Source organism: Trichoderma virens (assembly GCF_000170995.1).
Source record: "Trichoderma virens Gv29-8 chromosome Unknown TRIVIscaffold_1, whole genome shotgun sequence".
Taxonomy (NCBI): Eukaryota; Fungi; Ascomycota; class Sordariomycetes; order Hypocreales; family Hypocreaceae; genus Trichoderma; species Trichoderma virens.
The window spans coordinates 1,586,014-1,602,801 of record NW_014013748.1 but is presented as its reverse complement, the minus strand read 5'-3'; the positions used below and the strand labels follow the sequence as shown (position 1 = coordinate 1,602,801).

Sequence of the window (16,788 nt, the reverse complement as noted above, 5' to 3'; positions counted from 1 at the left end):
GCAGCCCATGGTTCGATCGGAAGGGATTTTAGCGACGCAATCCTCGGTTCCAGGCGTCGGGGATCCTGGCACTCCGATTTGCATCGAATCTGCGTTGCTTGTCTTAGATGCGAGTAATTCAAATCTTCAGATCGGCCGCACTTCAACAGCCATGTTCGAGGCGGCTTCCAATAGCGTACGCCCACGAAGTATATAAAAGTAAAAACAGCGTGCCCGTGAAAAAGGAAAAGTTTCAAGGTTCGAGACTCTTGCTTCAAGGTATATAAGTAGGTAGAGAGGCGTAGAGAGCACGAGCCCAAGCTCCAGGTTCCGGCTAGCTGCCTTGCTCAGCTGTCGCCTTGCCTTGGGTCTCCCGCTATATTTCGTATGATTGAATTACTCGTATGCTCTAATTGCTTCGCATTCGCACGGCGTCCGCGCAGCCCCGAAATTACGGTGGTATCCAGTCCCAGATCTGTGCCTCAGACAACCTCTCTGGCTCTCGCCTGGGCCGAGGTCACGTGGCCGCGAGAATGAGAGAAACTTTGCCAGACCTCGGATTGGCTGTCGACCGCCGACGATGCCCAATCACATGTGCCAGCGGTTTACTTGGCGTCACCGCCTGCAGAAGCCAAATTTCCACTCTGGAAAAGGGGACAGGCGGGCTTAAACTATGCTGGTGCTAGTGTCGAGGCCACCTTTAGATTCTGCCGTAAGACTGCGTATACGTACCGCGCATCGCGCAGTTGGGCTAAGTATTTCTTCTGCCCTCCTCCTGGCTCCGTCCTTTTTCTTCTCCTCTATTCCCCCCGTTGTCATTGTTCTTCTTCTCGGAGTTGGAGTCGAAAGCCTTTACCCCTCCTTTTCTCGTCACTCCTTCGTTGCGCAATCTTTTTGCCTCGATCACTCTGTGGATTGCAATTGCAGTCTGTTTGGTGCTTCTTTTGGGAACACAGTTGGTTTCGCTCGGTCGCGTCGCGTGTCCTCGAGACAAGTCTTTTTCTCCTTTCTTCTTTTTCTTCCTACAGGCGCAACATCCAAGACGTCAATCAATTTAAACTCCTGAGATTTGTCCCGGATTTTGCTTGTGCAACTTGCCCACCATGGCCTCGGCTCCCGCCACATTCTACGAGCAGTTACCGCTCCCCACGCTCGATCGCCCTTTCGGCGTCCATCTATGGCCCATCTTTGATAAGCTCTTCACGGCCGTCACTGGCTTCTCAGCCAATGACTTCGAGTTTGTGCCTTTCGAGACTCCCATGTCTACGCTCAAGTCGACCTCCATCTTCATTGTCATCTACTACCTGATCATCTTTGGCGGTCGAGAGCTGATGCGCAACCGCGAGCCCTTCAAGCTCAAGGCTCTCTTCCTCATCCACAACTTCTACTTGACCGCCATCAGCGCCTTTCTCTTGGCTCTCTTCATTGAGCAGATCCTGCCTACTGTTGTCCGCAAGGGCATCTTCTTCGCCATCTGCGACCATGCCGGTGGTTGGACTCAGCCCATGGTCGTTCTCTACTACGTAAGTAAATTCTCGCAATTGGGCGAAACGTGGCGGTATGGCTAAATGCTAACATGTGACGATTAGCTCAACTACCTCACCAAGTACCTTGAGCTGCTCGACACCGTCTTCCTTTTCCTCAAGAAGAAGCCATTGACCTTCCTCCACTGCTACCACCACGGTGCCACCGCTCTTCTCTGCTACACTCAGCTGATTGGCCTGACTTCCGTCTCCTGGGTCCCCATTGTCCTCAACCTGACTGTGCACGTTGTCATGTACTGGTACTACTTCCAGAGCGCACGTGGCATCCGAATCTGGTGGAAGGAGTGGGTTACTCGTCTCCAGATCATCCAGTTCGTCATCGACCTTGGTAAGTCATCATATGACATGAACTATGGCTCTCTTTTACTGGCCATTGACTGACTCGTTTGGCAAACAGGCTTCGTCTACTTCGCCTCCTACACCTACTTCACCTCAACCTACTTCGACTGGATGCCCAACGCTGGCAAGTGTGCCGGTGAGGAGTTTGCTGCCTTTGCCGGTATTGGTATCCTCAGCTCATACCTGGTCCTCTTCATCTCCTTCTACTTCGCCACCTACAAGAAGGACGGCAAGGCTCCCACTACTCGCAAGTCCCTTCGCCGCATGAGCCAGGCTCCTCTGCCCGACCCCGTCCACATGGCCGCTACCATGAGCGGCGCCAAGTCCAACGGAACCACCACTGGTGCTAAGACCAACGGTGCCACCGCCAGATCCCGCAAGGCTTAAGCTGCCCACGCGTGGTGCCATGGAGATGTCTAACTGACATATCCATGGCTGAAAAGCTCTGACGCCTACTTGGTGATGAGCATTCTTTTTTATACATATTATGAATCAAAAGGGCCTGATATTACGAGGCCAATTACAATTTTTAATCTCTGTTTTTGGACATGAGGCCATTTGTTCCGGCAAATGAACCAATATGAATCGCTCGCTCTGCGATGATGACATGTCTCTTTGCGATTATGATGACAGGAGGCTGACGACGGCTATATGGGCTAATATTGGGGGGAACGGAGGAAAATGTTCTGGTAGGCGCAGGGCAAGGCGGGCAGTTATTGTTATGAGACAACGTCCCGGGTATACGGAGCTGCATCGTACATTTTGTACGGCAGTGTCACCGGCCAGGGAAATCATGCCAACCTGGCCTTGTTTGTTAATCATATTCTGTCTTCTGCTGTACTATACTTGCTTGTATGTATACTTGATCACCTGGCATGCTCGATAGATGGGCGGTACGGGAGAGTACAGGTTTTGCTGCAGTTTCGGTGTCTGAATATTATGTACGGTGTTGGATCCAGTTGTTTGTCAGGCACGTGTCAGGCTGCTATTCGCAGTCAGTGTTGTACACGTCCTGCATATCCTCGTAGTGTGAAGTGTGAATACTAAAGTAAGGCTGACATGCGTGTCCCGTTTAGGGCACTTGCAAGGGATAAAGCTCATGTTCCTGGTTCGTAGTGATTGATGTGCTAAACACATGGATGGACGGTAAACATAAGCTTGTTGAGATGCAGGGGGGCTTGTGCGATTGCCATTGGGTTGATTGGAAATGCAAGCAGGAATTGGCCAGTATTGATTGATTGGAGCCGACAGAGCGCAGATGAAAATGACAGCACAGGCCTCGCTCACAGCCAGCCATTCATGTGAAATTAGCAAGGAGCGAGGCAACGCAGCGGCACAGGGCCCTGAGAGCCAATCTTTCCCCGCATAATTCCATGGCCGCTGGAATCTCCGAGCGGGACTTGCGCCATATGCCAGCGACGCGCTAGCACTGGCCCAGTGCCTGAGCAGTCCCGTAGGTCCCTGAGCAGTACGAGGAGAGGCACTGGCCTGGGGCACCGCGCCGCTAAAACGGTCCCCCCTTCAGAGGCTTGTCAGTTGCCCGTCACTTGTCCCTCTCATTAGCCGGCGCTACAGGCACAAGGAACGCAAGGGTCACTGGCCCGGGGACCTGGTGGCTTCAGGTACGAGGTGCAGCTCCGCTCTGTGCTCTGAACTTTTAATGTCTGGTTAGCACGAGAGCCGCCGCTGTGGCTTGCAGACCAAATACACGACATGGCCAGCTGAATCCTGTCCTCATCTCCCTCTCCCTCCCTTTCTCTCTCCTCTCTTTTCAACTTCAGCATCAACTCTCCAGCCCGGCCATAGCAGCGGCATACCTCTTGACGACGACGGACTCGTTTGCATTGTTTGCAAGAGACATCGCAATCCTCGCCGCCGCCGCAGCCACTGACTCTCGCTGGCTGTGGAGGGACCCCCAATTTCAGCCTCGTTTGATTGTTCGCGGGGCACAAGGTGGGCAAGGGATGCGCGAGACAAGCTTGAATCAACAGCATTGGTCCAGAACGTCGCTTCTCGTCACGCTTCCCTAGACATTTCGGTGTCAGCTTTGCTTATATTCTCTTCTCGTGGTTTCTGTTTCTTCCTATTTTTGTTTGTCCGACGCCTTTCGCTCCTTTTTTTCTCCTTCTTCGGTCCCTCGCTACGCGTTTTCTCTCGACTCCTTGGTCTTCAACATCGCCAACCTTTACCGCTTTAGTCTGGTTTGGATTAGCCCAGCTCCGTTTGCAACAGCCGTTCCGTCACAGCCATCACCATGAGGTTCCCCTTTAGCAGGAAAAAGGACAAGAAGAAGCTGGAGTTGTCGAGCCCTCCCGAAGAATTGCGTCGCCCTGTTAGTGCCACCCGGCAGCCTTACTTCCCGCCGAGTGTGAGATCGAGCCAGCTCGTCGCTGTTCTTCCAGCAAGGGTTCTCGAGCGCATCTTCGCCTTCGTCTGTCCTCACGCCAACGATGAGACGTATGATGCCTGCGAGGAGAGCAGCAACAGCGAAGGGTGCATGCTGTGTGACCTGCGCGACCTAGCCCACTGTTCGCAGGTAAACCGAACCTGGCACGACACCGCTATCAAGCTATTGTGAGTATTGCCCACCATGGCGCCGTTCATGCACGTTTCCTAACTGAAATTTCCCCTCCTTCAGGTATCACAGCGTTCGGATCGACCAGGTCCACTACTGCAAGCTTGAGGCCTGGCTGGCCGAGAGGCGTAAGCAGACGAGATTTGACCGCAACGCCATTCCTGAGGACCCAGCCCAAGCAAGACTCAGGCTGTTCCGGCGCACGGTTCGCGAAGACCCGACACGCATTGGCAAGAGAGTTGAGTTTTTGAAGACGCCATATCAGGTGCGCGAGTACTGCCAGGTGGAGCTGGCCCAGACCATTGCCGTGCTCCCCAGCCTCAAGTATGTTGATCTGCCAGAGGGCATGTTCTCGGACGAGTCGAGCAGCTCGACGCTACGATTCGAAGTCCAAGCCAGATGCCCCAACCTTCGAAAGATGACGTACAACGCAGGCTCGGAGAAGAGCTTGGCGGCGCTGGCTACTGGCCAGGTGTGGCCTCGACTCGAGGTTCTGGAGCTGAACGGCATCAGTGTCGACACCATGACTATGAGAGCGGTGTTGAACTCGTTGGCAAACCTCCGGGCCCTGAAGATGACCGAGACGGAAAGCATATCCGATGAAGTGCTGATGGCCGCATCGGGGCCTATCATGCCCTCGTTGGAGGAGTTCATCATGGAGGGAACTCCTCGAGTAACGGCTGCCGGCCTCATCGAGTACCTTGCTTGGCCGGAAACCCAGCGCGGGCTCAGGGTTCTGACACTGATCCACACTGGCGTCCACCCGCAAAGACTTCAAGAGATCTTGACGATGGCGCCATGTCTTAAGACGCTGGCCATGAAGCACAAGGTAATTGAAGGCTTTCCGCAGCACGCGGGCATCGGATTTCTCGCATCTCAAAGCCTCGAGACGTTGCGCTTTGAGATTTCGACCGAATCAGATAAGGAGGTGTATGCAAGCATGAAGGCCAGCTGGTACACTTACCTCGCCTCATCCGTCCTCTCAGGGGGTATGCCTAGACTGCGTAAACTCTTTGTCCACGATGAGTCCTTCCCGGAGCAGCTTCAGGGGCTGCCTCCTCCCAATGCCAGCTTTGCGGCGGGAGGACACATGCGAAACCCATCTCACGGCTCAACCCGCAGCTCTCACATACCCTACCCAGGCATGCCAACTACGCCTACCTCCAATACCTTTGGATCTCCGTTTGGGACCTCGCCTGGTTCACCCAACTCTCCCAGGTCTCAGGCTCAGTCTCCCCGGCAGCTAGGCGTGCCTCGTGCGCCAGCAGCACATCGGTTCAGCTCCAACAACCCATTTGCAGCGCACATGCGAGCCACTGCTCCCTCGCCAGCCCACACCCTCGAGGTGTACACCAAGACTGACGAGTACGGTAAATGGAACTTTAGCAAAGTTGACGCATTAACCACGGGTGGCCAGGCGCTACGACGTCCGGTCAGCAGCTACGGCCTGGCGGCAGATGTGGCCGGAGAGGGGTGGAACCGAGGCGAGGTCCGACGCAGCATCATGGTCGGAGACGGTACCGGACTCTTCTTACCGCTGCCTCCGCCTCCGGGCCAGGACGAGTACGGCCGCAGGGGATCCGGTATGTCGGACACTTTGCGACCCTCAAGCAGTGGTGGGGACTCTCTACGCCGACCACCGCCTCTTTGGCATTGATCTTAGGTTCCATTCCTTTTTTCTTCTTCTTCCCTATTCTTTGTTTGGCAATTTGCCATCTCGGTGTCAAGGAGCTAGGTCATGAGGCAAATCAGAGGCATGATGATTGATGATAGCAAAGGGCTCTTTTTTTTTCATTTACTTCTAATCTTAGTATCCAGTGTAATATAGAACAAAAAAACTGGGGGATCTGGGATTACATTCGGGGGACATCAGTCAGTTGGTTCATAATTTCCGTCAGCTTCGACGATAGTTCTATATAAACCTCTTTGACCTACTCTTGTGTCAGTTGCATCTGTCCGGCCTCGCGGGAGAGGCGTCATCCGTGTTTTTTATAGCAGCAATAGCAGTGTATACCCATGTTGAGGCGAGCTGTTATCCTTTCCAGATGATGAGTCTCTCTTTGCGGCTGTGAAATAAGTCCTCGCGGTGGGAAAATGAAATCTGCTGACTCACAGCAGTTTATACGATTAGTTTTATAAGCTTACTGCACCGCCGTGTGGCAATCATTGCACTCAACCAACTAGACGGAGCCAGAATGACATTTTCTAGGAAGGCCAAGTGGAGAGAGGTATCAAAAATACATTTTCTTCTTTTTATTTCTCCCTCGTCGATAAAGATGCAAGTGGGCTAACGAGCTTGGCTCTCTAAGCGTAAGAGCGTTCTAGACGCAGCTTGGCCACGACCTTTTTTTTACGGAAGTCACTTTTCTGATCGGCTGGGTTGTGATACTGTATGGGAACGGGAAACGGTGGGTTGTTGCTTAGCATCATGACTTGGGATGAAACGAGTTGTTTTGCGGGTGGGACCTTTGGGCAGAGCTCAGTTGGTGTTGTGTAGAGAAGATGGTCAAGGAGCCAGAGTTCTAGACCAGCCCCAATACTGTACGGATTTTGGCGTCTGATGGATCGAAGATTAAGATCAACGAGTGGCAAAGTGCTCGGGCCTTTTTAGGGATACGGAAAGCTTGAGGTGTTAAGGCTGTGTATCAAAAAATATCTAGTATTTCGTGCCTAGCTATGTACACAGTCTATACGCCAAGACAACCAACCAGTAGAACAAAGCAAATCACAACGTTGGGTAGACGCTCACAGATGCTTTTTCTTTTTTTTTCCTTCTTATCGTGGGTATCCATTTTTTGTGCCACGGCCGTGTATCAGGACATGTTTCGTCTTGGCGTTTAGCTGGGCGTCACAAATTGAGAAACAATCGTCAAACAACAACGTGCCCGCCTGGGGTTGGGCTGGAAGGGGGGGTTTGTTGTTGGATGGGGCCGCACGGATTGAAACGCTCGTGGCCACTGTTTGAAACGGCCGGGTTGGGCAGAGTGACATGTCTGATTTTTTCTACTAATTTTTTTTCTTTCCTTTCTTTGTGTTTCAAACTCGCTGACAGATAATAAGAGTGAGCCAGGCCGGGAGAATACAGTGTTTCTTCTTTCTAAAGATGTTCGGTGAATTATTTTGAGAGAATGCTTCTACGGAGATACTCATTTGGAATAGGAGTTGCACAGCCCGGCGAGCTTCGCGCCACGCGCAAAAGAAGGGTACCAAATAAGGGTTCAAAGAAGCCTTCTATTTCTGGCTTCGTTATCATTCTTTGGAAAAGAGAGATGCGGCTAGTCCCCTCCTGGGAATAAACTCGTGTGGATGGAGCCCGTGGCTGGTGTCCCCGTGGCTGGCACGGGCCCTCCGCAAAAGCTTCGAGTATGTACTAAAGTGGCTGCGGAGAAGGTTTTTTGGCGGGCTCGGCAGCTGTGGCGCATGCAAGGCAGGTTGGTGTCAGTGTCAGCCGGCGGGAGCCCATGACGCCATTCCTTGGGGGATCACTTTGCATCACTTTTAGTACGGACCTCTAGGCCCTACCCTATAGTGCACAGTAAGCATGATGCTATTTCGAGGGCCACCATGACGGGCATTTGAGTGTTGCAGCATCGGGACGGGAGCGATACGGAGTCAGCATCCGCGAGGCTTTGGGGGAGTCACTCACGGGCTTGGGGCTTCAGCTGTAGGAGTGGGAGGGCTAAGCAAACAGCTGATGACAGATTTTCTCACCAGAGGGCTGCGATACAGTACGGCCTCACTGTCCAAGGTACATTGACCCAGCCAGACGGAAGCCAGGAGCTCCGGGACGCCAAGAAAAGAGAGCTCTAGACGTTATCGCGGCGAATGGAAGCCCGGATCTCGAGCGGGCGGATCTTCAAAGGTGAAGCGCCGTGTGTGTCGCGAAGCTTGTTGTCTTGTCAGATGCCCAGTTTTTGCGGCACTAGCAGGTTCCAGCCTTATCACTCGATCCAGTCACCGCGAAGCTCGCTGCCAGATTGTCGGTTTGGTGGCGTTGTGCTTGAGACACGCAGTGAAGCAGATACGAGCCCAAGGCTGCCATCCTCCAAGAGAGAGAGTATCAAGTAGATGGTTAGGATGATTGAGCCTTGAGAAGAGGGGGGGCGAGAGGAATGGACAAGTATCGCTGTGTTCGGTGGCGGATTCAAGTAAAGGAGCCGAGTTTTTGTCTGTCTGTCCCTCCCATGTGTTGCATTGCATTGGTGTTACCTTGGTAGTGTGGTATCTTGGAAGTCGGGATGACCCAAGTTGCGCTGTAATCCGGCGTAACTCCGCTGCTGTGTGTAAATCAGGGGTTCGGCAGAGGCGATCTCGGTTCGTACAAGCGGGAGGAGGAACACCATCATACGTTTATTCTTTACTGTGTACGACATTCAACGGTATATTGCAGGTGACACGCATATAGATGACACCACCAACTCCCAAGCGCACTAATTTTATCACCATGTTTTGCAGCGGCCAAAAAGACGGTCTGGCGCAGGGAAATGCAGACAAGAGCAAGAGGTAAAAGAAGGAAAAAGGGCATTCATTTGCGCCTGTATCGTTACGGTGCGATGATTCGCAGGTGGTTGGGCGTTACGATGCAAGTCGAGAAACGAGTGGGTGTGCAAGTCGGCGCTACCAGTCGCAGAGGCTACCCTAGATCGGGTTCAATGGACTGCGTCTGCCGGTTTGACTGGATGGCGAGAGAAAGGAGAGGCTGGAACGGATTCAATGGTACGATGCATGGCGTGGATTGAGTGTGGATGAATGAGATGAATGAGATGAATGAGGCCTCAGAGTTGGATTAGATAGTTTGGATAGGACAAGCAGACACAAGGGTTGTGGTTCCCTGGAAAGGGCTGAAGCATTGAACCCATATCAGTTGATTCCGTAGGATATTCTCTCAATGTCTTGCATCAACCCTATCTCAAGGCAATAAAATGCCATCCAACCTATTAATTACTAAAGGGGTTATCTTATCATTCGTACGGCCAACTCCGTGCTAGGCCCCCCTCCGAAAAAAATTGGAAACAATTAAAATGTCCCGAGAGCCTTGACCATCGTGCATCCTCTTCTCCCTGCGTCAGGTGTGCAGTCTGTGCAGCATTTGAATCTGTGCCACGGGAGCATCATGGGGGCAAGTAATTAAACGTGGCGGCAAGCGTTTCTTGTGTTGTGCGGCTGAAGCCATTTTGGACGCACAAGGCGAAAGAGAGGGCATTCGAAGAGGGCATCATGAGGAGAAACAAGCAAGAGAAAGGTGCCGTATTGGCGATGTGATTGGCCATTGCAAGGCGTCATGGTGCAGCTAGACTGCTAGATTCGGCGATTCACGCGTTGTCGAGGCCAGGCATATGCTTCGCTTATTAGCTGCCTGTACAGCTGGATTAGCATGGAGCTTTTCTTTAGCAGCACAGCGCTCTGATTGTCCATGTCCATCTGCCTGTAATCTAATCTGCTCAACAAGGTGCTCAAACCGATCTGCGACTCGATGCTACAGCACTGCATCCTCCCCTGTGCTTTGCACCCCCAATCTTCATGCTGTTAAGTCGTGCTAGCAGAAACAGTTTAATGACGAGCTACAGGGAGCTGCGTGTTCAGCCGGCGACTAGCAGCACCCGCGTGACGAGACGACGATCCGCCCGGCATGTCAGTTGAGGCTGTTAGCTAGCTACGAGTAATGGCGTTTGTTTGCTTGCTGGTGGCTTGCCCAATCAAGGCGGGCTCTGGCCTCCACGTCGACGCTTGGTGCGGTTGGCGTCATGGCCCCTGGAATGGCCCGGACGGTGGAGAAATGGAGAGGTTTGGATCGCGTTGGACGTGTCCGTGCTGGTGAGGATGGAGGGGGATTCGATATCAAGGAGAGATCGGCAAGGCTGCGACAAGTCATCGACTGTCATCATCAATGGCCTGCTCATGGTATCAAGGGAGGGGATTAATTGCTATGGACCCTTTGGAAGTGCTTGGCAGTGCTGCAGTACTGAGAGGGTTGCTTGGTGGTGATGCTTGCTCTGCACTTGGCTGGCCATGTTCACCGAGAATCGAGTGTTTAAAACCATAGGCGAAATGTCATCTCGTGACACCAGATTAAGTTGCTTACTGACCTACCGACCTTGGAGATGGAGGTCAGACACTCTACCAGCACTACCGGCTAATCTGTGCCTGATATACAAGTATATTAGCACCAAGGTGAGGTAGCACTCGGCACTTGCGTCGAGTGGTGATACGTGTTGCGTGCGGAGAGCTGGTGGGACGTCACACTCGCATCTCGAGCTAAAGCGGTACTCGGACTCACACGTCCTGACTTTTATTTTTTGCCCAAGTCATCAAGCCAACTAACTGGGCGGTGGGTTCCGCAATCGAATCGTACGAAACAACGCGCTGGAATGATGGCATTCTGCAGGTGGTGGCTGGGGAGTAAGAAGGATGAGGATTAAAGGCGCCCGATGGCGGAAAGTGGCGCATGAGGGTACGAGACCTGGCAACCAGGATAGAGTATTCGAGTGCAGAGCATCAGTTTTTAGCGAGAGCACCCCCAAATTGAGCTCCAGGCTGCAAGAGTTTAAAAAATCTCCATTATCAGCCACAGGCTGGAGCTGGAGGTGGCATTGCTCGAACAATACTCCGTGGAGGAGATACCTTGGTAGGTCAACTGTAGTACGAGTACTAGGGAGTGCCTTGGAAACAGGTGCAGGTATACGGAGTACTGTAGCAGCGGCGGGCATCTTTTCGCGGTGCAGACTCCAATCTATCTGCAGCAGTCACATTCTTGGAAATATGACGAGTTGGGATAGCGAAATGGGGTGGACAGAAACAGCTGCTCGCTCCGTCGGCCGCCTGGCATGGCAGCCAGTTGCAGGCCTGTGAAACGACTTGCGTGCAGGGTCTCTGCGGTCAGTGACATGTCTTGGTTACTTTGGTTACTTGCCAGGTAATTTGTGTGCGAATTGTGTACAGCACTGTATTACTGGATTCTGTGCTTGGCTGGCCTGTAATACAAGCTTGTGCCGTCATAGTGCGGCTAGTCCGCTTCTGGCAATGCCTGGTGGACCCCCCTCTGACCCCTGCCAGGATGCCAAGTGGGCCTCCAAGGTGGGAAGTGGGGTCGCCGTTCGTGGGAGGTACACAGTGCGGGATTGGCAGCATGCCAGACGGTGGAACATGCCATGCCTGCCTCACATACTTGTATCTGTGTGTGCCCCCTTCCCGGCGCGTGGAGAGAGAGTCAAGTCAAGCTCTCTTCCAACATCGTTTCTTTTTCTTTTTCCCTTCTAAGGCGCGTGAACGAGACGAGAACAGAACAGTCGCATTCCTCTCGACCCTCCCTCCACCGCCCTTTCCCTTCTTCCATTCCACTTCCACTTCCATACCTACGGTATCTTACCCGTACCTTGTTTGACGCCTTACAAGAATCCCAACCAGAGTCTCTCCCTTTGTCTTCCTTCTTCTTCTTCCTTCTCGCCTTCAAACCGCCATATTGGTCTTGGATCCTCCCTGCGCACCAGAGAAAGCGATTCGATAGACGACTACTGTATTGCCTTTGTGGAGCGTTCAAGGAGCCATTGATAGGCAGTCGAATTCGTGCCAGGCAACCAACCATACTCTAGAGGGGCAGGACCACACCAAGAGATTCTCATATACACCAAGCTTCCCCCAAAGCTCTACGTGGGCTTGCACCACAACCACAACCACCAATTTCGATCCCGACGTGACCCAGTTCGACATCGACATGTCGTCCACCACGACCACAATGACAGAGACCCTGCTTCCCAAGGCACCCGCTCTGCCTCCCAGAAGCGCCCTAAGAGCCTCAAGGCTGCTGGCCACCATGCCTCAGAAGCTTTCAGAACACCGACCCGTCCTCACTCCCGCCGCCCCGCATCTTCTCTATCTCTCATCCGAAGAGGATGTTTCTTCTTCAGCCGACGACTTCTCCGACTGCGACTACAGCTCCGACAGTGAGCACGCGCAAGAGACGCCCGAACAGACATCAACCTGCCAGGACATTGCCCGCATGGTTTCAGTAGTCTTCTCTGGAAAGCCTTGCATCGTCCAGCTCTCCCGAAGGTCAATATCGCCGAGCTCATCAACGAGCTGCGCTGCCAACGAGCTTACAAGGACATCGACCGAGCCTATCTTGAGGAACCGAGGGGCTTCTACTAGCTCCACGTTGTCAGCCAAGGTGGTTTCACAGCACCCTCCCCGGTCCAGCAGCATCATGTCTCCCATTAGCTTTGACGGAGGCTCGCCCTCGTTCCTCAACATTGATCCTTTCGCGGCAAAGGCGGAGCCAGAAGAGCCAGAACCCCAGCTCCGCAAGACGGCGCAGATGTTCAAGAGGACGCTCAGCCTGGTCAGGAAGCGTAGCAGGCCTAACCTGAACCAGTCGGCATCCCTGTCTCGAGAGGCTCTGTCAATACAGACGGCCCCCATGGAGCAGGTTGGAGAGGACAAGGAGGAGAACCACACCAGCACTCCCCGAAACGCAACATCAATACCGCCCTCAATCTACCAGGACGTGATGGCCTCAAGGAGGGCCAGCAGCTACTCAGGCACGACAATGTCGCCTGCCAGCGATGCATCGTCACCCATGTCACCGACAAAGCGAATTCGCCAGGGCTTCTTGACTCGGCGGCGAAGCATCAGAGCATGAGCCCTATACACCGCTCCCATTCTATTCATTCTCTCTTTCCGCCTCGACTTTTTCTTCTGCAATACTGGATCTACATTCTATTTGTTTTCATGAATGATCCAGCCAACGACAGCTGGCCTCTACTTTCTTCACTCATGCGAGTTTTGTGACGACGGTGTTGGAATCTTCTCCCTTTTCTGCTCTTTTTCTTTCGACTTGGGTTTTTTTTATAGGCGGCGCAGTTTTATATGGCATAACAAAAAAATGGGGGCACATTGCACGGAGCGGCGTTTTTACATGGGAATACATGCGAAGAGCTCGTCATGTGAATATGACGCTCTTGGGGAGGCTTTGCATTGCCTCGATATGGCGTTTTTTCTTCTTTTCTTTCTTTGGGACAAGAGAGCCGCGATGACATCCGCTGGCAAACACGTGTTTTTTTGTTATTTCGCTTTAGCTACGCAAGTAGTCATGATGCTTACCAATGAAGAAATTCCTTGGACCTCGTTTTGAACCAATTGTTAGCCAATTTTGCCACGTGACGTTTTGTGTGCTGAATATTGTACAGTATTGTTGCCTTTGTTGCCGCGGTGAATTGGGGCTCTACTTCCACATGCTTCTACACCGACGTTGTGGTTGCAAGGGTCCATGAGCTGATAGGCAGAACTCCTGCATCAAGATCCCTGGCAGCGAGGCGGTCTGCCATGAACACGGTGTACAAGAGCCGCTTTTTATTCCCGTTGAAGATGATGCTTAACCCAGAGCGAACAAGATGGGTGAATGCGTGCATGCTTGGTACCTACTTGTCGTGGAATGCTCCATACGAGTACTCCGTACATTGACGTCGATGACTGTATACAGTACAGCAGATGGATGCCCAGAGTGGGGATTTGCACCTGATGAAGATGACGATTCTGGTAGACTATTGGACTATACAGTTTTGATAATACCAAGTGGTTTTTGCTTTTGGATCGAATGGCGGGAGTGTAGTGGATTTGCATTCGCGAGCGAACGGCCTATGAGAAACCCCAATGCAGAATTCGCCACATAAAAGACAAAGGTGAGTGCTCACGAGGTAAAAAGGGTAAAGGCGGCCCTTGATGTTTGACTTTTGGTTGGGTGGTTTTTTTTCTTCTTTGTTTGCTTCCCGCTGTGGAGTTGAAGATGTGTTGTACATGCAGAGGTATGGAGTAGTATTAGTGCCGACATGTTTTTTAGTCGCTTGGGGCTAATGTGCTATTACTGTACGAGTACTGGAATCGGATGCTGGTTGTGCTGGACTTGGGTTAGTAACTTTGATTTTGCTGTGTGAAGAAGATCGGTGTGTTTGTTTGGTGGTGTTGAGAGCGTCCGTTTTGGTCGGGATGGGATATTACTGGCGGGTTTTTGGTTTGTGAGCATCTACCTATCTACCTAGGTCCCTATGAACATACATACTGTACAAGAGAGGTAAGAATCAAGGTGTATTACACAATAACAGGGCAAAAGATTTGAATAGATATCGGAGAATGCGGACCGACGAGATCATCCTTGCTGTCATCTATCTGTTCTGTACCTGAGCGTTCGCTGCACACACTCCGTGCTCCTGCGTCCGATTATTCTCTTTCTGTCCCTTTCCTTTCCTTTCTATTTTCCTATTTCTGCTTCATCATTTTTTATTTTTATTCTGTTTGACCGACCGCATGTACATACGAGGTCCCCCGTACCGTACATACATATACCCGCAGGGCAGGGCAAGGTATGTGCGCAATCTGCAATCCGTGCCCACGTCTGCTTCTGGAGACGGCCATGTGCTGCTGCTTACAAGTGCATGATACGTGCTACTTACTGTACGGAGTACGTGATACGGGCAGCTCAGGAGCAAGACAGAGCAAGGGTTTCAGGGCAAGGGACTGTATTACAGGTACGAGTATGTGCGTGTGTGTGTATGTGCGCGCGCTTGTACGAGGGTTGACTTGTTTTGTTTTTTTCTGATAACGAGACGGGTTTGGGGCTGTGCTGTGCTGTATTTTGTGCAAACGGACGTTGTTCTCTTGTTTCGCGTCCGTGTTGCGGCCCTCTGTCTCAGCCGGAGAGGGCGATGCGGGCCAAGATACGGAGGCGCGTGTGTGTTGTATATCGGGATGCGCCGGTGTTGGTGACGGATAGTTACTCGTATACGGAGTTGCCTCCTGATGATAATAATAGTATAGTAGTAATAGTAATACGAGTACTCGTACAAGAATACCAGGAGTGTCCAAAATGGAATTGGCCTGAAAGTACTGCTTCATCCAATGTCTTTCATGCTTTCGGCTGACAAGTAATAAATAACACAAAGGTGTCTCTCAGCTCATGTGAAACAAAGGCGACGCGCTGGCATTTCAGGATTAGAGACGGAATAGTACGGAATAGTACATTGAACGGGTATCTATACTGCACGCACTCGGCCGAACTGGACCAGACAAGAGGTCCATGCTTTGGTACAGTACAATAATACAGCACAGTACAGTACAGTTAATAGGTAGGCGATACGAGAGCTTGTAGCTGTAGGGGGGCTGCTTGCAACTTCAGAGTGCGACACTGTCTGGGACAAATCACGATGCTGCGTGCCTCGTTCGCAGATCATCGCGATGCAAGCAAGCCCGCTGTTTTGCTTCAATTGCATCCGCCACATGTCATCAATCACATCAGGCGGTACAGCCATCGGTTCATGCTCAACAGCATCACGCGCCTAAAGCACCAAAAACCATCCATCCACACAAAGCAAAAAACAAAGAGAGTGAAGCAGAAAAAGACACAAAAAGTGATGAACCCCAGTGCTCCACCTCCAAGCATCGCGCTTGACAGCACATCAAAAACTATAACCCGCAAGCGACAGCAGGACATCCCAACCAAACAAAGAAAAGGGAAGAAAAGAAAGAAAAACCGGCTGCACTGTGAGATACATGACATGGTTACCCCCCCCCTGAGAACTACGCCCATGATCGCTCAGGTCGAACGTAAAAAAAAAAAAAAAAACGACGAACGAGAGACAAAAGCTAGAAGCGACCTACCGAAATTAGCTTGGGCCCCACATGAGCTTTTTCTGCTTGTCAGGGGTTTTAAATTCTGTCAAGCTGCGCTGCACATGTATCCTGTGTTGTTTTCGTGGGAAAAAGAGAGTCAATGCAGAAATGGGATCGTCTGGGTGCAATTTCCACCGAGATTGAGACATGATGCTCGCAATACAAGTTAGCACTAGATACAAAGGTTAGATGACTATTACCAGTATAACTAAAACAAAACCCACAGAGCACTACAGTATATCCCCCCTCACGTGTCAAAAATACGGTGTATGCACAGAAGCCTCACAGAAGCCTCACCGCATCCCATCCCGTCCCGTCCCCCCCAACCAAACCCTCTCAGCCTCTCCCAACTCAACTCGTATCTTGCCACGAACCCCCATGTCCCTCATCCCCCCAACCCCTGCTCTCTCACTAAAATCCTGCTTTAGCCTCTCTCTTTCTCTTCATGAGTCTTCAATCCCCATCGCTTGCCGGCCTCCCCCCCCCTGCCTGACGCCATCTCGCCTTAGCAACCCGCTCTAACCCCGATTTCTTCTCGCCGTGGCCCGTTGCTGCGCAGACGCGGAACAGCTTTTCATCTTCCCAGTTCACGCTAATGACAGACGAAAAAAAAACACACTGAAGAAAAATCGCCGGCCGAATCTTGCATCACCGCCTTTTTTTTTGTTCCACTGTGAAAAATCTGCCCCAGGG

The 16,788-nt window shown here is 51.9% G+C and overlaps 3 protein-coding genes across 3 annotated transcripts; all 3 read left to right on the top strand.

The window, feature by feature from the left end:
• Window positions 1-1,082: 1,082 nt before the first annotated feature.
• Window positions 1,083-2,819, top strand: TRIVIDRAFT_82162 (uncharacterized protein; the record flags this gene model as incomplete). The annotated part of the gene is made up of 3 exons (XM_014105977.1): window positions 1,083-1,502; window positions 1,569-1,851; window positions 1,921-2,819. The coding sequence occupies 3 exons, from the start codon at window positions 1,083-1,085 to the stop codon at window positions 2,247-2,249; spliced, it is 1,032 nt and encodes a 343-aa protein (XP_013961452.1).
• Window positions 2,820-4,116: 1,297 nt separating this feature from the next.
• TRIVIDRAFT_114771 (uncharacterized protein) lies at window positions 4,117-6,061 on the top strand (the record flags this gene model as incomplete). The annotated part of the gene is made up of 2 exons (XM_014105976.1): window positions 4,117-4,436; window positions 4,510-6,061. Coding segments are annotated over 2 exons (1,872 nt in total), but the record flags the coding sequence as incomplete, so codon positions are not given.
• Window positions 6,062-12,148: 6,087 nt separating this feature from the next.
• TRIVIDRAFT_197103 (uncharacterized protein) lies at window positions 12,149-13,072 on the top strand (the record flags this gene model as incomplete). Its single annotated transcript, XM_014105975.1, has 1 exon — window positions 12,149-13,072. The coding sequence occupies one exon, from the start codon at window positions 12,149-12,151 to the stop codon at window positions 13,070-13,072; it is 924 nt and encodes a 307-aa protein (XP_013961450.1).
• Between the last annotated feature and the right edge of the window lie 3,716 nt (window positions 13,073-16,788).